This window comes from Calypte anna, chromosome 12, assembly GCF_003957555.1.
Source record: "Calypte anna isolate BGI_N300 chromosome 12, bCalAnn1_v1.p, whole genome shotgun sequence".
In the NCBI taxonomy this organism is placed as follows: Eukaryota; Metazoa; Chordata; class Aves; order Apodiformes; family Trochilidae; genus Calypte; species Calypte anna.
This window is the reverse complement of record NC_044258.1, coordinates 6,894,052-6,913,674: the sequence shown is the minus strand read 5'-3', so window position 1 is coordinate 6,913,674 and position 19,623 is coordinate 6,894,052. Positions and strand designations below refer to the sequence as shown.

The following is a 19,623-nucleotide window of genomic DNA, read 5'->3' as shown; positions in this document are numbered from 1 at the left end:
TTGTTTGGGTTTTTTTTCTTTGGTTGCAGGGGTTTCAAGAAACTTTGCCCAGAACTGGGAGTGCTGTTTCCTCTGGGACAGGGCAGCAATGCTGCTCCATTCACTTCCAGATTTGGCAAAGAGCAGCCCAAAGTCTTGCTTCCTCACGGATAGATTTGTCCCAAGGAAGTTTGATCCACAAAAGACCTGTAGTTGTTTGCATTTTTTTTTTTTTCTGCAAAAATAATTAATTCCCTGCAAGAAGTCTTGACTGCAGCTTGAAACATTTCATTGCATGGGTTGAGGGGTTTCCTTCTGGTTTTAAGTCAACATTTCCTCTTAAAATGTCACTCAGGGAAGGCTGCTTTCTTTTTTTTTTTTTTTTTTTTTTAAGCAAAAGTCTGTGATGACATTTTAAGTGGAGAAGAAAATTGCTGCTTCGCTGCAAAATGTCAACTTTGAGTAGGGTGGGATTGTTTTTTTTTTTTTATTCCAGCATTTCCCAGGGGAAAAGTGAAATGGCTTCATTAGACTCGAGTAGCTGTTGCCCCTCCTGTCACCCTAGAAGAAATCTTTTTTTTTTTTTCCTTTAACCTCATTGCATTTTGCAGCAGGAGAAATTCTGCCAGGAGAAGCTGTGCCCAGATGGGGCACTGTCCTGGACAGGAAACAGCCCCATCACTGCCAAAACCTGAAGCTTTTACAGCAAATTCTCTGCCACCAAACTCTGGTGGGGACTTGCAGGAGAGACCCCGTCCTGGCCAGCCACCTTTGGGTGCTGCAGGAGGGAATAACAGCATGTCCAGGTGTTGATTGCTCTTCTCTTTCTCCTTTTCCTCTGCCTCATGCACCTGATTTGCTTTGCGCAGCTTGCCCGAAAAAATAACTTGTGTTAGATGAGGCTAGAGACAGAAGTTATCTCCCTTTTATTTATTAGGCAATTATACCTAATGATTCACATGCTCATGGAGAGTAATTACTCCCAAATCCAGCAACGGTGATGTTCTTACCCAGCCTGGGTACAGTGATTCACCAAACCTCTCAGTACAAATCATCAAATGAACAACCCCGTAACTGCTGAATTGGTTTGGAGGCAGCTGAGAAGCAATCAAGGACCCAGTGGTGGCACCATCGCTGTGCCTGGTTGCTCTGGTGGTGTGGTCACCCCCACCCTCCCTGCTGTGCCAATGGCTCTTGCTGTTTGTCTCCTGTATGGGTTTTGTTGGGGGTTTTTGTTTGGGTCAAGCCCCTGAGCTGTGGGATTTGTGATTTTCAAGGAGCTGCGATATCAGGTCTGGCTGGAGGAGAGCCAGGGCTGCTCCTATTGGAGCTGCCCCCCTCCATGGTGGGGATGACCTCTCCAGCCTCCTAGCAGTGGTGTGGCTTGACCCTCACCTCTTGCAGATGTTTGAATGAATCAAATGAAATATTGATATAGAAAGCCATTCCAGGTTCTTCACCAAAACATAGCCCCTTGCTTTCAATTATGTTCAGTGTGGGGCAGCTACAAGGGATGTTTCCCCCATTCCCAGAGCTTGGCAGCCCCCTGGGCTGGCCAGGGAGGGGACACCTGTGGAAAGCTTCTGGAGGTGTTTTGAAGGGTGCTGATACTTTCCAGTGCTGCCATGTGCTTAATGCAGCTTTGGAAGGGCAATCTGGAACTTGAAGTTCCTCCTGGAGGATTAAAGGGAGCCTGGGGTGATGGCACTGGGGTGCCTCAGCACCTCAGGTGCTGCCAAGGCAACCTTGAGGTGTTCAGCCTGAGGCTGATGATCAGCTATGGTCTCCTGTGCCAGCAAAAAGCTTTTTTTCTGTACCATCACACAAGCAGTGCACAGCTGTGCCTCGCTGCTGTGCTCTTTTTTAGCTAAAAGAAGCTTTCTGGAGTTTGTGTAAGGGCTGCCACTGCACAAGCCCAAAACCTGTCCCCTCCTGCTGCAGTCACTGCTCTGGGACTTCCATTCCACAGTTTGCCCCGAATCACTCTGGGATGTGAGCAGCTTCCAGGAAAGGCTGCTGGAGAGGAGGCAGCACAAAACTTTCTTTTATTGCTGGTCCCACCACTTGGCTTTGTCCCCAGTGCCATTTGGGTGGGCTCCTGCTGGAGCCTGCCCCTGGCCATCCCCCGCCAGTGTGGCCATGGCTGGGGAAGCATTCCCTGGTTTCATTCCACCTACGTCCACCTTCCTGGCAGAGGGACCCATGCCGCCATTCCTGCTGGTGCCTGTCCCTCCGTCAGCGCTCCTGCAGGTACCTGGAACTGCTCCCCATGGGCTGCAGCGGGATTTGTGAGTGACAGCTCTCCTCCTCTCCTCCCTCAGAGGCAGAGGATGCTCCATCTGCCACGAGGAGGGGGAACTGGTTTCCTTTCTCTTCCCCACCAGGCTGTCATGAGGGGCTGGAGGTTGCAGTGCCTACTGCCTTGGGTGGGGCTGATTAAAGCCCTGGGTGGACAGGTTGGCAAGCAGAGGGTCCCAGGATGAGGGCCCCCAGAGGGTGATGTTCCAGGATGTGGGATGGGCAGAGGGGGCAGTCTGGTGTGACCACAGGGTGAGTTTTGTCTCAGCTCCAAGGGGGGGCATGAAGTGGGGGACTCAGTTAGCTGATAGCAAGAGCTGATGCTTCCCCAGTTTCCCTCTCCAGGAGCTTTGGGTCCTCCCATGTCTTTCTCCTGGTCTATACATCCTCTCTTCTCTGTTTGATGCTACTCTCTCCCCTGTGGACTCTGCAAAGGGGCTGGGGGGGGGGGGGGGGGGAATCCCCAGGGGCCTGGCCCCCATCCCTGTGGGGGCCATGGCAGCTGGTGCAGAGAGACTGCCTGCCACCCTGCCAGCGTGGAGCAACTTGCAGCCTGCTGTCTTGTATGGCTTTATTCCTATGTGATTATACAATCCCACTTCATATAGGGATTGAAGCCGTGCAATACGCCGGGGTCCTACAGCAGAGAAGAGCCCCCTGTGCACTGGAGCCAACCTCAGAGGACTACCAAAGCTATTCCACAGGGTGCTGGAGGAGGGCTGCTGGCCTCAGCTCAGGCTCTGTCCTGCATCCTGGGCTCCCCAGCCCTTTTGGGGGGGGGCAGGTGAGAGGTGCCAAGCTGCTCTGGGGGAGAGGCTAGCACCAGCCCACCCCTTGCACTGCATCTCCTTGCACAGGTGGGCCTGATTCTGTACCACATTTACTGTGGAGAGCCACAGTGGCTGTGCTGGTGGTCTTGGCCCCCGAGTGAGATCCCTGGGGAGCCCCTTGCCTTGCTTTTGTCCCCCATTATCCCAGGAGATGGGTGACAGCCTCCCAGTGAAGAAGCTTCTGCTGTTAAGACAGGGAAGAGGAAGAAGCTGGAGAACAGTGGCAGCCACAACGGCTGCCCCATGCACGACGCTCTTCAAAGTTTCTCAAGAGGCCTCAGCCTCTCATTCAAGGTTTGTGTTAAATCTGTCACATTAGCAAAAATAGTGGAAATTACTCAGCTTTGGGAGGAGATGAAAGGTAGCCCCCTTCAAACCCTCCATAAAGGAAGGGCCCCATTAACACCTAGTGAAATATTAGCCATTAATCAGGCTCTGTGCAAAATAAAACCATCCACATTTATCATTATTGGATCCTTAATGAAGTGATAATGGGAATGCTGGGGAGCTGTGATATTAATGTCTCCTAAGAGGCAAGAGTGGAGCCAAGGGAAGCAGCCAAGGTTTTTAATTTACTGCCAAAAGCTCGTGCTGTTAATAACACAGTTACTTCTCCTGGCCATTAGCACTGTTTGGCTACGTGCAGCCCATTGAGGAGAGCAAATTGACCCTGAACTCACCTGGACTCTGCCCACTCCCTGCCCAAAAGTTGGGTCTGTGTTTTCCAAAAGCTGTCCCTGTGTGCCCTGCCCATGTACAAGGATGTGCCAGGGAGCTATTGTCCATCTCCACCCATCTCCCTCCTTCCTGGAGGCTCCTGGTAGAGCGAGTTTTGATTTTCCAATGAAAAGGGCAGGGACTGGGAGCACCAAACCCAAGCAGCTCTTGTTCTTACTCTTTCTGTGGCTTTTCTCCATAGGCACAAGCACCACGGAACCAGGATGACCTGGAACTTGGTGTGACCACAGTCCACTCTGGGTTTCATTTGCCTGGGAATGCTCCCATCCAGGGACAGCAGGGCAAGCTGGCTGTGGTGGCTCACTCCAGTTCCCAACAGGAAAGTTGTTGCTCCTGGCAGGCTCTGACAGCCCAGATGAGGTGAATCTGTATTTGGCAGGTAAGTGATGCTGTTTTTTCTTTAGATGCAACTGTTAACTGACAACCTTTGCAAAACCTGACCAGTGTGGCCCAAATGTATAGGTCTTCTGCAGGTCAGAGGGAGCTAGTTTTGGTCTGGATTCTGTGCTGAGCATTGTACAGCAGAATAAAACAAGGCCCTTTTTGTAAGGGTTGCACGTGCTCCAAAGCTCCTTTCCTCCCTGCACAAGGCCCACCCAAGCAATCTGTGAGAAATAGAGCTTCAAATCTATCCAGGTAGAATCATCAGAAAAGTGCTTTTGTACTGTGTGTCCTTGGCCAACCTCCCCCTGTCCTGTTATCTCCTCATTGGAAAAGAAGAGACAGGAGCCAAAACCATAAGTGGAGACCAAGGCAAATGTAGATGTGAAGTGTGCTTCAGATAGCTCCATCCTTTCAACAAACCTTTTTATCAGCCTTTGCTCTCCCCAACACACAGACTCTTTGTAATCGTTAGTGAAAAGCCACTGCTTAGAAAGCAAGGACACTGCTCTTGGGTACATGGCAGGCATTTCCCAGAAGCAGCCAGAAAGCCCTAGCCCAAGGTCTTCCAAATCTGACTGCACCACAGCACAGCCACAGCTTCCTTTACCAGTGCTGCAGGCAGAGTGTGGGGTATGGGAGGCCCCTGCTGCTGAAAATGCCCAGAGACCCTTCTGCCCAGGCAGCCCAGCCCCAAAATGGGGTCACTCTGGATTTTCACTGGAGCAGAATTTGACGGGAAGCATGAAGAGTGTTTGGAACCAGATCTAGGCCAGCTATCCTGGCCATAGCCCATGGTTTTTGGCTGTATCACTGCTTGTATCAGTGCCCCCGTGGTGTGGCATGCTGGGCATGCAGCAAAAGCCAAATTCACTGAAACCTGCCTGGCAACCTCTGGAGAAAAACACACGGCACAAAGGCAGCTTCTCTCATGCCATGGGGGCATGGTGAGCTTTATAATGCTTGGCAGGTTTCTCCCAGCAGATCTCAAAGCTGTTTGCCAGCATGAGCAAGCTCAGGCATGTTACAGGAGACCTTCAGACTCCTGAGGACAAATGAGATGCATGGATGAGTTCAAACTGCAGGGATAAAACCGGGGTTTTGAAATCCCAGGCTTGTGTCTTGATGCTACGCCTGGGCTGTGGCCCAGACAGTCCAGATGCCAGCCTGGCATTGAGGCTGGGCCCTGTGATGGTCCTGCTGATATCCCTGCTTGTTAGATACTGGCTTCAAACTAAGACAGGTGTTCATGAAAAATCCACCCCTCTGACACATCTTGGACTAGAATGATTGTTGTGGGATACCACAACTCCTGGTGTGGCAGGATGGTGTATTTGTGTCATGAGATGAGATCAGCCACACAGAGCAGGTCAGTCTGTCTGGAAAGAGTCTGAGTCAAGTGTGTCCTATTAAATTAGGGCTGGATTTCCAAAAGAGCTCAGCTCTCACTTGAGCCCTGTAACAAACAGGGAGATATTCAAAGGAAGTTGGATGTGTTGGGTCATACTGGCTGCTGAGCTGAAGTCATTTGAGTATCCAGGCAATACTGTCACTGTGCCTCTTGCCAAAGGCAGAGCCCTTTGAAATCCAGCTCCATGTCCTGGGAAACCCAGCTCATCTCTGCTCTCCCACACTGCACTGCAGTCACTGATGAAACCACGATAACCACCACATCCTCATACATGTTGGGGAGCAGCTCCCTGTCAAAGCACAGCTTGGCAGCTTTGCCCTTTGATCAGCTCAGCAGCCTGGGTCAGGAGAGCTGAGCATAAAGGTTTCCTTGCCTTTTGTTCTGTGGAATTAGCTGAGTTAATCCAGAGTGACAGCGACTTCTGCCTCAGCACAGAGAAAGGTCAGTGGCTCAGGCTAGATGCACGACTGTTTTCTAGGCAGCTGGAAAACAACACCATGAAAGCTTGTATCATACAGGCTGCAGGCATGGAGGCTTTCCTGACAGGGATCAGCAGGAAGATGTCCCTGGTGGAAGGAAGGACCTTCTGTGGCACTGTGCACTGCTTTTGTGTCTTGTGTCTGAGACAAAAATCTGCTCTAGGAGCACACTGGCTTAGCTGCACTGCTGGATGTGTGTGCGCGCTGGCTTAGGTCTTTGAATCACCTCAGGAACCCTGGTGTGGGAGACGCCACAGGGCACTGTGCGTGCTGTGGATGGTGGTGCTGGGTGTCTCATTCCCACCACATCACCCCAGCACCTCCATGGCTCCAGCTGGGCAGCCCTGGCTATTGCTTTTCACATCCTTCAGTCACTGGTGATGCACTTCTGTGAACCTGCAGAAGCCCCCTGATGAGCTGCTCTTGAGCTGGGGGCACTGGAGGGGCAACAGCCCAGTGAGGGCTCTTCCTGGCAGCTGTACCACGGCCTTGCTTTCCCCCCATCTTTTAACTACAGTTGAAGCAGTCACAGGGGTGGCAGCTTCAGCAGAAGTGTTAAATCCGGCTTCCGTGTCCGTAATGTGACCTCTTACCTTCCTCTGATCCCAATTACAAGTGTTTGCTTTTGCTGTGGACATCCACTCATGTGTCTAATTAGTGGAGTCTTTCTGTCAGAGACATTAGCACTCTCGACAGCCAGCCTTAATTTAAGTAGTTTACTTTTGTCTGCAAATGTTGATGCCTTCATTTACCTCCATCCTAATTAAATGCATCTGGATATCTGCAGAGGGAGTTCTCATGATCTCTCCGTGGCTCTAACTAAAATGACCTGGATGTCCATCACATTGGTGCCCGTCAAGCCTGTCACCAGGAGGTGATGACCACCTCGGAACTGGCTGAAGAATGTATAGGAGTCATTGTTGCTGAGAAAGGCCTCCACATCCAGGCCCTCCTGCAGTGCCTCATTTCACCAGCTCTGGGGCTGCAGAGTGCCCCTGCTGCCTCTGTTGGCCCATTCCTGTCCGTCTGTACCCGCGCTGAGGAAGATGATCTCACACCTCCCAGGTGCCCCTGACCTCTGTGGCCTGTGCCCTGTGCAGCCCAGCCCCACACGCAGGGCCAGCTCCTGGTTCCTCCTCCCTTGCCAAGTCCTTGAAGCTGAACCGTGGTTTCACCACCGGCCAGGATGCAGATTGGTCTTTCAAGACCCTAATCCTCCCAGAGTCTGTTAGAACTCAGCAAGCTTCAAACCTGGGATCTCTAGCTCTGCTTCCAGCTGCAGGAGATTTGCCCTCACCTCCTCACCCAGGGGCCTTCTCCTGGCCAGCAAAGCCGGCAGAGCAGCTGGATCAGCTGGCAGTAGCAGCCTGGAGACACGGACGGACATCCCCCGCAGACGGCTGCGCTCAGGATCAGGGCTGTGTAGCCCAGGCTCTCAGCTTTGGTGTTTGGCTTCATCCAAAGCCAACATGTTCGACCCGATGATGATGTTGCAAACGTGGGAGTAGTGTTCTGGAGCAGCGGGCTTGCTGGGAGAGCTGAGAGGACTGTTTCCACTGACTTGGGCAGGTTGTGGAGCAGGTGTATTTTGCAAGTATTTGAAGACAGTCTTGGACACTGTGGGAGCTGGGAGCTGTGGGGTCCACTCGCTATGATGTCCAGGGGGTCACCAATCACATCAGAAAGGATGAGGCTCACAACCTAGAGAAATATTCATTGGATTATTGTGGGAGGCAATGTCAGGTGACCAACCACCCAAGAGCTCTGGCGTAAGTGCTGCTCTGAGTTACATTTACACCATGCAAATCTTGGTCAGTTTTTGTTTTAAGGTCCTGTGAGAGCCACCTTGACACCTGAAACCCTCAGATCTACAGTGCCCTGGGGTACTGACCATTGCACTGGAAGATGTAACCTGTGCACTGGACTGTTAAAGCTGGTGTGGGTTCAGCAATGGCATGTGCTGAGAACAGGTCCCAGGGGAGCTAAGGGTTGGAGCCACCTTTGAGAATGCTGTGTGGAGCATCAGCACATTGGAAGTGCCTTCTGGAAGAGGGCTGGGGTCTGCTGACATTTGCCAAGTCTGAATTCCCCTCCTCCATTTCTGTCTTCCCTGAGGGGAGAGGATGATCTCTGAGATCTCTGAGCAAGCAGGAGCTTGGGTGTGTGAAGCAGGAGCTTTTCCTTGGGTACCTGTGCAGGAATATGCGGAGCCGGGCTAGCCCTCCACCCTTCAGCAAGGACAGAGTCTTCCTGACAGTGTTCAGCTCCTGTATGGCAGACTCCTTGGGAAGCCAGCATCTTTTGTGAGCTTCTCCTTCTCTTGGAGGAGAATGGGAGGGATGGGAGCAGGCAGCAGGCTGATCACCCCTAGGATGCAGAAGAGATGGTAAGGGCATCAGGACCAAAAAATAAAAAAAAAGAAGGAAAGGTAAGGTTGTCCAACACTTGAGCATGCAGCAGCCTTTCCTCTTTCCTCACCAGTATGCAAAGGGAAGGCAGAGGTGGGTGGGGAACTACACTAACATCTATGGAGAATTTGCCAAGGATTTTTCCTCACTGCTGCCTTGCATTGTCTGCAGTCAGCTGCACTTCACCCAGATAGCATAAACCTCTCTGGACAAGGGGTACCACATGTCTGTGGTGGGGTGAGGATGACAGAGAGGGGCCAGCAATTAATGTCCCTGCTACATCAGGCCAGTAGTGTTGTTATCACACTGATTTTGAAGGTCTACCTGCAGCGTGACTTGCACAGCAGTGGGTGCTAAGCAGATGGAGATGTTGTGTGCTTTCCTGGCTCTAATTATTGAGGACAGTGTATAAAAACACCAGCTATGGCTGCAGCAAGATAAGAAACTGCTGAAGTCCATTCATCTAAGCCTGGAGGAAAAGAAAGGGGAAGAGTGCAACACAAAGGACAAAGCATACCCAGAGCCCAAGGTGATGGCCTCATTGATGGGAATCCTGTGTGGAACAAGTGGGCATTGGAAATGCAGAAAAAGAGGCAATAAAAAGGGTTCTGGTAGAAAAGTGGAATGGATGGAAAATATAGAGTAGAAAGATTTGAGTGCAAAGAAGTACAGCTGAAAGCTACTGTCAAAAGGCAGAGCCTGCTCAGAGGTTTGAGACAAATTGGCATCAATAAAACATGATGAGCAAGAAAAACAAATGCAAATGCCTGTGTTTCAGTCAATAGCCAGGGATCTAGCTGAGAGGCAGGAGCAGTTGGGTACCAGCTGCTGTGTGGGAGTGTGCATGCAGGGGGAGCTGCAGCGGCGGGGAGATCCTATACAGACTCCCTGGAGGGCTGAGGAGTCTCTTGGAGATCCCTATAGCCAAAGGACAGGAGGAAGCCCAGGGGAATCCCCAGCAAGCACAGCTCGATGACAGTCACTTGGGTGTTTGCCTAACACTGCACCAGATTGGGCTGTGATATCCACAGAGGAACTAGAGGGAAAATTATTGAGCAGAGGAGACCAGGGGTGTTCTACAGAGCTGCTCCAAGCCCAAGCAGCCTTTTGCTCTGTGATACCCACCCACCCAGTAAAGCTCAGGCTGGAGTGATATCACTGCATCCCTCTGATGTCCAATATCTGCTTTTCTTTCACAGCCCTGTGTATGGGGAGAGCCTGGAGGTGTTGAGGGCTGGTGCTGCAAGGCATGCAGCTCACATACTGCTCATAGGAACCTGGGACTGCATTTCCCCTGTCTGGGATGCAGCAAAACCTTTGGGAAGGGTCAGTCCTAAATCTCATTTTAGATTCACAAATTCAGAGCATGCCAGTTCACCAAGTGCTTGCTTCTCCAAGTCTGCATCTCCAAATGTAAGGAGGGGACAGGAAGAAAGCATCTTCTTGTTAAGGGGTGAGAGCAGCTGGCAGGCTGTGCCCAGAGGTGTCATCTCACTGTGGTAGCACAACCACAGGGCCAAGCCTATGCAGCTCAGCCTCTCTGCAGCAGCATTAGGCAGCCCTGGTGCCCTCCCCTCTATATCTCTGGAGAATGGAAAGATCACAGCGGTGTGAGTGTCAGCGCTGAAGGGGCTGCACAGCAGTGTTCCATTGCTTGCGTGGCTACATGTGGGCAAGCAGCTTGGAGGGCCCTCAGCAGAACCCATTCCCTGCGTACCTGAGATGAGGCACGAGGAGCAGGTCATCTGCAGTCAGGCCTTTTCAGCCAGCTCCTGGATGGGCAACCGCTCCCTTCAGAGCCTCTGGGTCTGGGGAGGTTGTGTCTTGGCACCTTCGATGACCTGGATTTTTGCTGTGGGGCCTCAGGAGCATGCTCCCTGGTGAGGTAAGAGGAATCACACTACTGACATATGCACCTACACAAACAGCAGGTGTGTCACTCCAGCAGGAGACAAGGGGCCTGGTGCATGGCAAGTGACCAGGGTCAGTAAGCGGTGCCCAGGGCTAGAGGGCGTGCATCCAGCCCACAATGTGGGCTGTGGGTGCAGAGGGTGGTCCTCAGAGGAAGACGCACCTGGAAAGGACTGAAGGGGTTCCCAACAACATCCCACAGAGGACAAATCTAGCAGCCCCCCCCTAAAACTGCCCAGACATAATCCCTTCTTACTGCATTCCTGCTCGCTGCAGATTCTCCTGGATGCCAAGTGGAACATTGATGATCCCCCGAACCAAGTGGTCTCCCAGGATCTCTTCTGCTGCCGCAGCCATTCCCAGCACAGCTTTGCCAAAACCCACCAGATACAGGTCCCTCTTCACTGGAAAGGCCTGACCCTTCACCAGCAGCTGAGGGCACCTGTCTCCCTGGAGCTTCACAGCCCTCTTCAGCATCGGAGCCGGCCGGCGGTGCCCACCTGCGCTGCGGAAGAGGTACAGTGCATGCTCACGGAGGGACATGGTGCCTGGGCTGAGCCACCTGCACAGGGCTGGGCTCTACACACTCTGCTGACACTGGGGAGGCCTGGAGAGCTGGGCAGCTGGCACCCCCAGCCTGCAAGGGAAAGCAAACACTAGCTAAAGAGACAGGGCTGTTACAGGGAGAGCCAAAACACGAAGCAGGGAGCTCTAGGTCCTGTTTCCTCTAGATGAAGGTGCCGTATCAGCAGCATTTTCAAATATCTCCCAGGCAGGAGGGAGGGAAGGATGGTGCACATTCAAATTACCTGCCAGCTTGTAGTTGCCCTGCAATTCTGTCACCTTCCACAGCCCAGCCAGCCAGCTTCTCCTTCAAAGATTTGCCGCTGGCAAGCCATGATTTCTATTTGCTCAGTGTCTGACACCTTTCCAAACTGTAGAAGCTGCTCTCTGTCCTGGAGATAGCAGGGAACCTGGGTGGAACAGCTTTTCACTGTGTTAACTGCCTTTATCACACTAGCCAAATGCTGGTCTAATTCTCTGTCTGCACATTGCCCATGTGTCCCTGCAGTATCACACAGACTTGGGAGCAACAACAGACTTGCTGTCTCCCTGATCCCTTGCTGCTGTGGCCATAGAGAGATCAGTAATGAGGCTTCCTCACCATACAGCAAATTAACACACTTGCCTTTATTTTTTAGTTCTGTCATGATTCATTAAAATCACATTTAGAGCCTAAATAGGACTATAGATCCAGGTGAAGTTGCCAAGCTACATCTGTGAACGCCCAGTTTGAGCTAATCTCACCAAGTGGTAGCATTATATGCTACAGAATTGAGTGTGGCCAAAAGGATCTCAACTGCTCAAGGGCAGCATGCTTGTTTGACAGAGGAAAGGCAGCCTCTGCCAACATGCACACATCTATTCCCTTCCAGCATTCCTCCTTCCCACCGTTAACTGGCAAGCAAGCTCACTGCTGGTTTCTCAGATCAAAGATCTGTCTGATCTGGCATCTCCTCTGCTCATGGCAATTATGGTGCAGACAATTAAGGCAGAGTGCCAGGGAAGCTGAAGCAAGTCTGGGCAACCCACTCCATCACAGCCTCATTCAAATATCTGTGAGATTTAATTCTCATCTCTAGTGAATGGATGTGTCTCTGTGCAAGGCCAGTGGGCTGGCTTCTTCCCGGGAGAGCTCCAGAGTCCATAGGTTCTTTGTCCTAACACTTCCAAAGTGTTTAATCATTCAGCCAGACAAGCTTTCCAACAGCTCCTCTGGGTCTCCATCTGCCTTATTTTGGTGCAAAGACCCAAAGGCTCTGTTGGAAAACTCCACACAAGCACCTTCTCAGGGAATGAAACTTGGGCAGACTCTGAACTATTGGACTTGCAGGCAAAAAAGTGTCATAGGTTTGCCAGAGAAAAGAAATTATTCAAGGCTTAAGACAAACAGATTTTAAGGCAAAATTACAGGGCAATTAAACTACCTACTACACTCCTTCTAGGTGCTGGTCAGGATAGGCTTTTCAATTGATAAGGAGATGATAAAGACAGGGGTAGACTGACCACTCTTGCTACTAAGCTCCTGAACTTCATGGCAGCCGTGCAGCCGCTGAGCCTCAGCTGGAGGCAGGGCTGGAGTAAGCGTGCTAGCGGCGTGCAGTCAGCCGCACACCTCTCAGGGCCGAGATTAGCATCTCCGTTCCCAGCAGGGCTCCCATTCACCTGGCAGCACAGGCAATCAGGGAAAGGTGTTACAAAACAGAGTTACATCATGCCCCAGGTCGCCTCGACTGAGCTGCAATACGGGGTCTGCAGGAGAGGTTGGCGAAAAAGGCTTAAATGGAGCCAGCCAGGGGAGTTTAAGAAAATAAAGCCCTAAAGCTTTTAACAGGCTCTGTCTGTGCCTCGATGTTTCTGTGCACGGGTGACCTGTAGACCAGGGGAATTGAGCACAACCAGACCTGCAGCTGCGGATCCTGCCACACGAGCTCTCCCGGCGGCTCCGCTCAGCTCCGGCTCCAGACACGACACAGCAGGCGCGAGTTGTTTAAAAGCAATGCTCTCCTACTGGAGCTGAAAAAAAAAATAAATGCCAGCTTAATTCATCTAACACTCGTGAACATACTGCTAATGCTTGCTCTGGAAAGCATTTCACTACAATAGCAGGCATGTAATCTGTTTTCTGCACTCCGAACTCAGATTAATATTTTAACCATCAAAGGCTTGATGTAGAAAGCTGCTGAGAAGTAAGCCTGTGTCTTTTTCATTGTTTCTAAGCATTTAGGGCATGCTGCCTGACAGTGATCTCAGTGCACAGGTGTAAATGCAGAGAGTAACCCGGTGTAAAACCCCAATGGCAGTCAGTGGTTATCCAACTTTACACCAAAGCAACAGAGAGCTGAATTTGGCCCAGCCCAATTAGCTTGGGAGGTCTCAGTGTGTAAACTCTGTTCCTTGTCAGCTCTGATTAGACACACAGGCTCACTCGATGCTCCTCTTGGAATGGGGGGTGCTGCTAATGATGCCACAAATCCATTTTAATTGTAATTTATTTATACAGTCTCAGGCACTGGTTACTAAATGCCATTAGGAAACAGATGTAAATCAGTCCTATGAAATCCACTGCAGACACTAACAAAAAATAAAACAACTCGTTTTACTAGGGCCTTAAGGAACAAGATCAGGAGAATAACATCACCCCATATCAAGGCATAGGCAGTCATGGAAAGATAAATCAACCAAATGGCAGCTCTCAGGCTACCTGCCTGGATGGTGGGGTCTACAAATGATGTAATTGCCAGTAAGCTGCTCATACTGCATGTGGGGAAATTACATCCTCATATCCTTGCATGTTCCTGTTCCCACTGCTGGCTGGGAGAAACTGGGCTGGGGAAGGAGCTGATGATGTGACCCCTATTGCTTCACACACTAGTCTTTGTTTCCCCAGTTTCTCAGGAAATCATAAAAGGGATGAATGAGCTTATACCCACTCTTCTATTGTGGATATAAGGTGACATGGCTAGAGGCCCTACTGGGGCTCAGGTTTCACACCTTTCCTTTGTCCCTGCTTGAGATTAATTTGGAGTTGGGGTATAGATAGTCTTTTGGAAAGTTTTCTAGAAGTTTGGACTAATCCTAGGAAGACAACAATGCTAAGAATTGCCTGCCTCCAAAGAGGAGCAGGACTGTAAGGGGTTAGATTAATCCCCTTTAAATGAAAACTGCCTCAGCTTTCATGTGACGAATAACGTTCACCTCTACATATTTGTTTGTGTGTTTACCATTATAAGCTCTTTTCTTCATGGGCTTTTCCTAAGCCTTGCAGAAAACTTCCACTGTAACTCTTACACAAAAAGCAGCAGAAAACCCAAGCCCCTTCATTTTCACCATCTCTGGGAAAGAGGGAGGGAGAGGAGCTGGACTGTGATAAAATACAGGCAAAGTGCTAGTTTGCATTACCTTTCATTAACTTTTTAATTTAAGCAGTTCTGCAGGAAAGGAGCCAAAGTCAGGGGGAGACAGAAACCAATCCAGCACTAGGGCAGAAATGTGGTAAGCTGCCACGTAAATTGGATGGTGGCATGAGACCAAAGCACAGGCATAGGGGGGCACAGTCTGAGGCATAAACTTGGAGTCACACTGGGGAAGGAAAACAGTGAACAAATGAGCTGGCCATGCCTGCACAGTGAGAAAATGAGCCAGCTTCTCACTCCCTGCCAGCCACTTGAAAGCCAGAAAAATATTCCCTTCAAAGGCCAGCCTGCTGTCGCTGGGCAGAGAGGAGCTAATCCAGGTGCTGTGGCTGGAGGTTTGTTCAAGGGTTTGCACCATGGGCTTGTGGTTGTCTTGAGTTGGGACAACTGGGCTGGTTGCAAGCTGACCCAGTCAACACAACCTAATCATTTCAGGTGCTGCAAGATCACAGGAGACTGCATGTTACATGATCTGGAATGGGTGATTTAATTGAGATCTTCAGGGTTTTCTTTATTTTAATGTCATTGGGACACCTCTGCTGCCAGTGTGACAGCAGTTGGTGGCTGGCCCACCATGTATGGGGTCAACTCAAAAATCCCTGAAGGGCTTTGGAAAAAAATTTGAGATGGCACTGGATCAAACCCCCAGTTGTTCAAGGATAATTTTGAGCTCAAGCTCCGAAAGACAGATTACATCTTTGTTCCACCAGTAAACTACCAGACACAGCAAGTTTTAGCAGTGTCTCTTGCTTACTCGTTTTTCTTGCTACATGACTTTCTTCTGGCCTCCTGGTATGTAAATTACTGTTAGTCTCACCAGGGCTCACCACTTCCATTTTTCATGCATTACCAGGGGAGTTTACCTATGAAGTACAACAGAGCAGAGATTTTACTGCCTTAAACTCCCATGTTCCCACTTACTGACACATCTCTTCTATCATTTGATACATTAGCTTTAGTTTGCCTGGTGAGCCCTGCTCAAACTCAAACTTACTGCTCCAGACGGTCCCAGAAGCATTATGAGAAATTTTTTTCAAGGAGATGCACTGAACCAAGAGGAAAACAAAGCAGTGAAGGTTTGTTCCAGTTGACTATTCTGGGAAGATTAGATCGGGGGGGGGGTTCAAGACTAATCTCTTAAAATGAAAAATTCAGAATTTGATTAATTCTTTAATCTGCACATGGATTTGCATAAAATTACCACTCTGCCTTATTTACATTTTGTAAAAGGGAACATGTCTAAAGCTCAGATGGGCCAGCTCATTATTGGCCAGTGATGAAGGGTCCAGTACACGAGTGGGTGTGCAGGGACAGGGGAAATGTCCTTCTGCACCCACATACTGTGGTGCTCCTGCATCCATAACTGGGAAAGAGGAGGATGGTGGACAGAAGCCATATGATGAGACCAGAGAGCTGCACAGAGGGTTTGCCAGACAGACAAGGGAGAAAGTAGGATGGAGTCTGAATACATTTGTTTCAAAATATGCCGAGTTCTGGGAAACCCAGGAGTCCTAATTTCCAAGACGTGGCTTTCTGTATGTTTCTTGGGAAAGAAATATGCTGCTCTCATGACTGATTTACTCACCAGGAAAGTGTCAACAGAGTCTCTTTGCTTTTTGAAGGGGGAATATAGCCTAAGGCCAATCACAAGGAAGATAAGTGTTCTGTTTCAGCATTTTATATATATAGATTGGTATCATTAGGAAAAAAATTAACTGGGTTTGACATATGCATCTTAATAGTTTTTCTAGGTCACACTCCCTTCACTCCCTATATACCTTTTGGAATTGATTTTCCCATGCACTGGGGATTGCAGGGAAGAAAAATTTTTCACTAAGATCATCCTTCTGTAGCTCAGTGCAGAACAGCACTACCCTGCAGCCAAATCCATGCCAAGTCTACTTCCTTTCATGATGTAATTTCTCAAACTCCCCCTGTTCTGAGTCAACTTGCAATTAAAGTTGAGAGTCAGTTAAAATACAGAGAAGGCTCATAGTATTGTATGAGAAGATGAAAAGTTGCCAGCCTTGAGGACTAGAATAATAGAAAGGGGTTGAAATTCAGTACTGCTAAACACAAGGTCATGCTCTTTGGGATTAATAGCAAAAATTATGAGTTCCCTCAGCTGGAAATAACATAAGAGGAGAAAGAGCTGGGAATATTAATCAGTCACAGGATGACAATTACTGCTGCCCTCTAGGCTGAGACAAGAGCTGTGGGAAACTGAAATGGGCAGATGATAATCTACTTAGTGAGGGTTTTACACTGTTCTTATAAGCATGCATGAGCTGTGGACTGGGCTAACACCTTGTTAAGACTTGCTGAAAAACAGCTCGACCACTGGGCTCAGGGTCCAGTTTGACAGCTGGTAGTCAACAGGGACTCGTGTTGGTGTTCATGAAGCCCTACAGGTTCATTAGTGACCCAGGAGGGGCAGTGCAGAGTGCCTCCTCTGGGGGAAATGCTGAAGGAGCCACTTCCAGAGGAGCCGTGATCAAAGACCAGAAACTGCAGTGACACAGCATGAAGGTGTGAAGTTCTGCTGCTGGGCAGGATCCCACTGCACCAGGCAGGCTAGAACCAAGGGATGCAACCAAGTAAGGAGCAAACTAATACTTGCAGCCACAACTACTTGCAGGTGGTTTTAAAGACAGCAGAGACGAACCCCTCTGGTAGTGGCATGAAAGTGTAAGAAGCAACAGCCACAATTTGCAAGTCAGGACATAACAATTCACATTAGCAAAAAGGAGTTCTTTATGGGAGGGTTCACACAGCACTGGATCCAGCCACTCAGAGAAGCTGTGGTCTCCATGTTAGGGTGGTTTCCAGGATTTGGCTAGACAAACCATAGCAAGCTGATCCTGTGCTGGTGAGTGGTCCTGCACTAAACAGCAGGGTGGAGCAGGAGCTCCAAGGGTCCCTTCTCCCCACACTTCTCGTGATCCATCTTGTAACAGCAGGGACAGGGTTCAGTGCTCCAGAGCACTGTGCTTAGTTCAAGAACCCATTGGAGAGATGCCAACCTGTAGAACAAGGTCCTACACCCAAGCCTCCAGTCATAACTTTACCCACCCATGCCATTCCTCCCAGCAGACTCCAGCAGAAACACAGTCGCTTCAGCAGAGTTGTGTCCAGAAGCATCTCTCTGAAATTCAAGTCCACCAGCAGAGCACAGGTTCTGTATAGTGCAGCTTTACAGTGCTTTCTAATATAGAAATGCATAGGTAGAATGACTGCATTTGATCAGTATTACTCAAGCAGCAATTAAGCATTTTTTTTCCATTAACCTAGTTTCACAGGGGCATTATCCATAATTTCTACATAATGAGACATTTTGCTAGGAGATCCAATTATCCTGCAGATAAATTCCAGCTTGGTATAAACTGACAAACGAAGTTCCAATGATTAGGAAGAAGGGCAGAAGAAAGTATAAAAGGGGAGTGACAAAATATCAAATCAACAACCCACCAGTGTTATACAACTCTAAAACTTAGCTAAGTATTGTAGGTGTTTTGAAGCAAATTGTCTTATGATGGTATTGGTGAGTCACCTTCAGGGCCCACATGAGATAATCCAGGCTCTGATCATGCAGTTCAGAGTGTGCAAGAGTTTACAGGGTTCTGTGCTTGGCTAAAACCTCTCATCACACAAAAATCAGTGCTAGGTTTTGAACTGACCTGCAATGGGGCAGCTGACCCCGAGACCCTCAGAAGTAACAAAGGTGCCTTTTGTTGAGTCTCTGTAGAGCCTGCTGTGAAAATCCTGTTTCCATTTCAAACAACCAGTGAATCATTCCAAGGAGCCAGCCCCATCCCAGCATGAGAAGGTGAATCGGGTTAGATTTCAAAACCTGTAATGGGAAACTCTGGTAAGTAAGAGCAATTCGCCTCCGAAAAGACTTCTGCTTCACTAAATCATAGGGACACACGAAATACTTAGGCATGTTTGGATGATGTGCAAGCAGACTTTTTGACGAGAGCTCCAGAACTTACTGTTGTTTGACCACAGGAGGGCAGTAGTAGTCGAGGAGCAAAATCAAATTATTCTGGAGACCATGAAAGGAAAATGCAATTAACATTTATGAAAGGATCTCTTGTTGTTTTGTTTTTTTTTTTTTCTTTGATTCCGAGTTTCTGGGGGACCAAAGTGACAAAAAAATCTAGTGTTCTTCTAAAATTAAAGCAGTGGGGTGTGCGTGTGTGTAAATATTCATGAGCTGGAAGATTCTCACAGCAACTGCTATACTCCAGGAACAACTTTTTAAGGTAGGAGATGTACAAAAATGTAGACACAGAGCCTGACAGCAAAAAGTCACCACGGAACAAAGCAGCAGTTCCAAAGTGCCTGTACTGGAGCACCAGCCTAGAAAGCCAAGGCCACCTTTCTCACAGGTTTAGAGTGTGCTGCTCATCGCTATCTGATGTCTATGTGGGACTGCAGTGCTGGCAGATGTGGTGTTTCTGTAGCACTGCTTGGAGGGCAGTTTTTAGAATAAAAAAAAATATATATACTGTGAAATACAAACGTGTGATCATTGAGCTGAAAGTACAGGGGGGATGGGAAGAGTAAGAATGCGATCACCCTGTGTCCCAGAGCCCTAGCCCAGGCCTGGCGGTGCGCAGGGACACAGGCTGGAAGGAGCCCGTGTCCAGCAGCAGCTGCTCTGGGCTGTCCCGAGCGGAGCCGGGGAACCTCTCGCCTTGTCCCCCGCTCTGTCACTGCAGGTCCCCTGCGGGACACCCCCCGAAGGACCGGGGCAAGCCCCGCGCCCCCCAGGTGCTTCTTTCTGCCTGGGGGGGGGAAACACCGGAGTTCCGCGACGTAACGCGGATCTTACAGCCGGCCCGGGGGTCTCCGGTGCGTCCGGAGCGCGCAATCCCTGTAGCGGGAACGCGCCTTCACCTCACGTCCCCCAGCCGCCCAGGCACCGCCGCCCTGCGCGGCACCGGAAGTGACGCCACCCCCAGCGGCGCGAAGCCGTAGCCCGCTCAGTGGGCATCACGCCCTTTCCACCCGATTCCCCCCGCTCCCTGCGTGGGGTGGGTAACGGCATCCCGGCCTCGCCGCGGCCGCCCTCCGCGCCTTCCATCGCTCCTTCCACCTTGGGTCCCGCGAGGGGCGGGGAGGCTTACCGGCAGCCCGGAGCTGGGGGCGAGGTTTTCCTGCCACACTCAACATGGGCCGCCGGGCGTAGGACCTCCCCTGTCCCAG

General features: G+C 50.0%; 1 protein-coding gene across 1 annotated transcript; it reads right to left on the bottom strand.

Moving 5' to 3' along the window:
* Positions 1-6,121: 6,121 nt before the first annotated feature.
* On the bottom strand, positions 6,122-19,603 carry GLYCTK (glycerate kinase). The gene is given in 18 exon segments (XM_030458269.1): positions 6,122-7,250; positions 7,253-7,322; positions 7,324-7,469; positions 7,502-7,556; positions 7,558-7,655; positions 7,658-7,699; positions 7,702-7,756; positions 7,758-7,817; positions 8,307-8,318; positions 8,321-8,416; positions 8,419-8,473; positions 9,406-9,429; positions 10,254-10,397; positions 10,692-11,072; positions 12,901-13,012; positions 18,090-18,262; positions 18,405-18,457; positions 19,545-19,603. Coding segments are annotated over 14 exon segments (1,482 nt in total). The 5' UTR covers positions 10,979-11,072; positions 12,901-13,012; positions 18,090-18,262; positions 18,405-18,457; positions 19,545-19,603; the 3' UTR covers positions 6,122-6,912.
* Between the last annotated feature and the right edge of the window lie 20 nt (positions 19,604-19,623).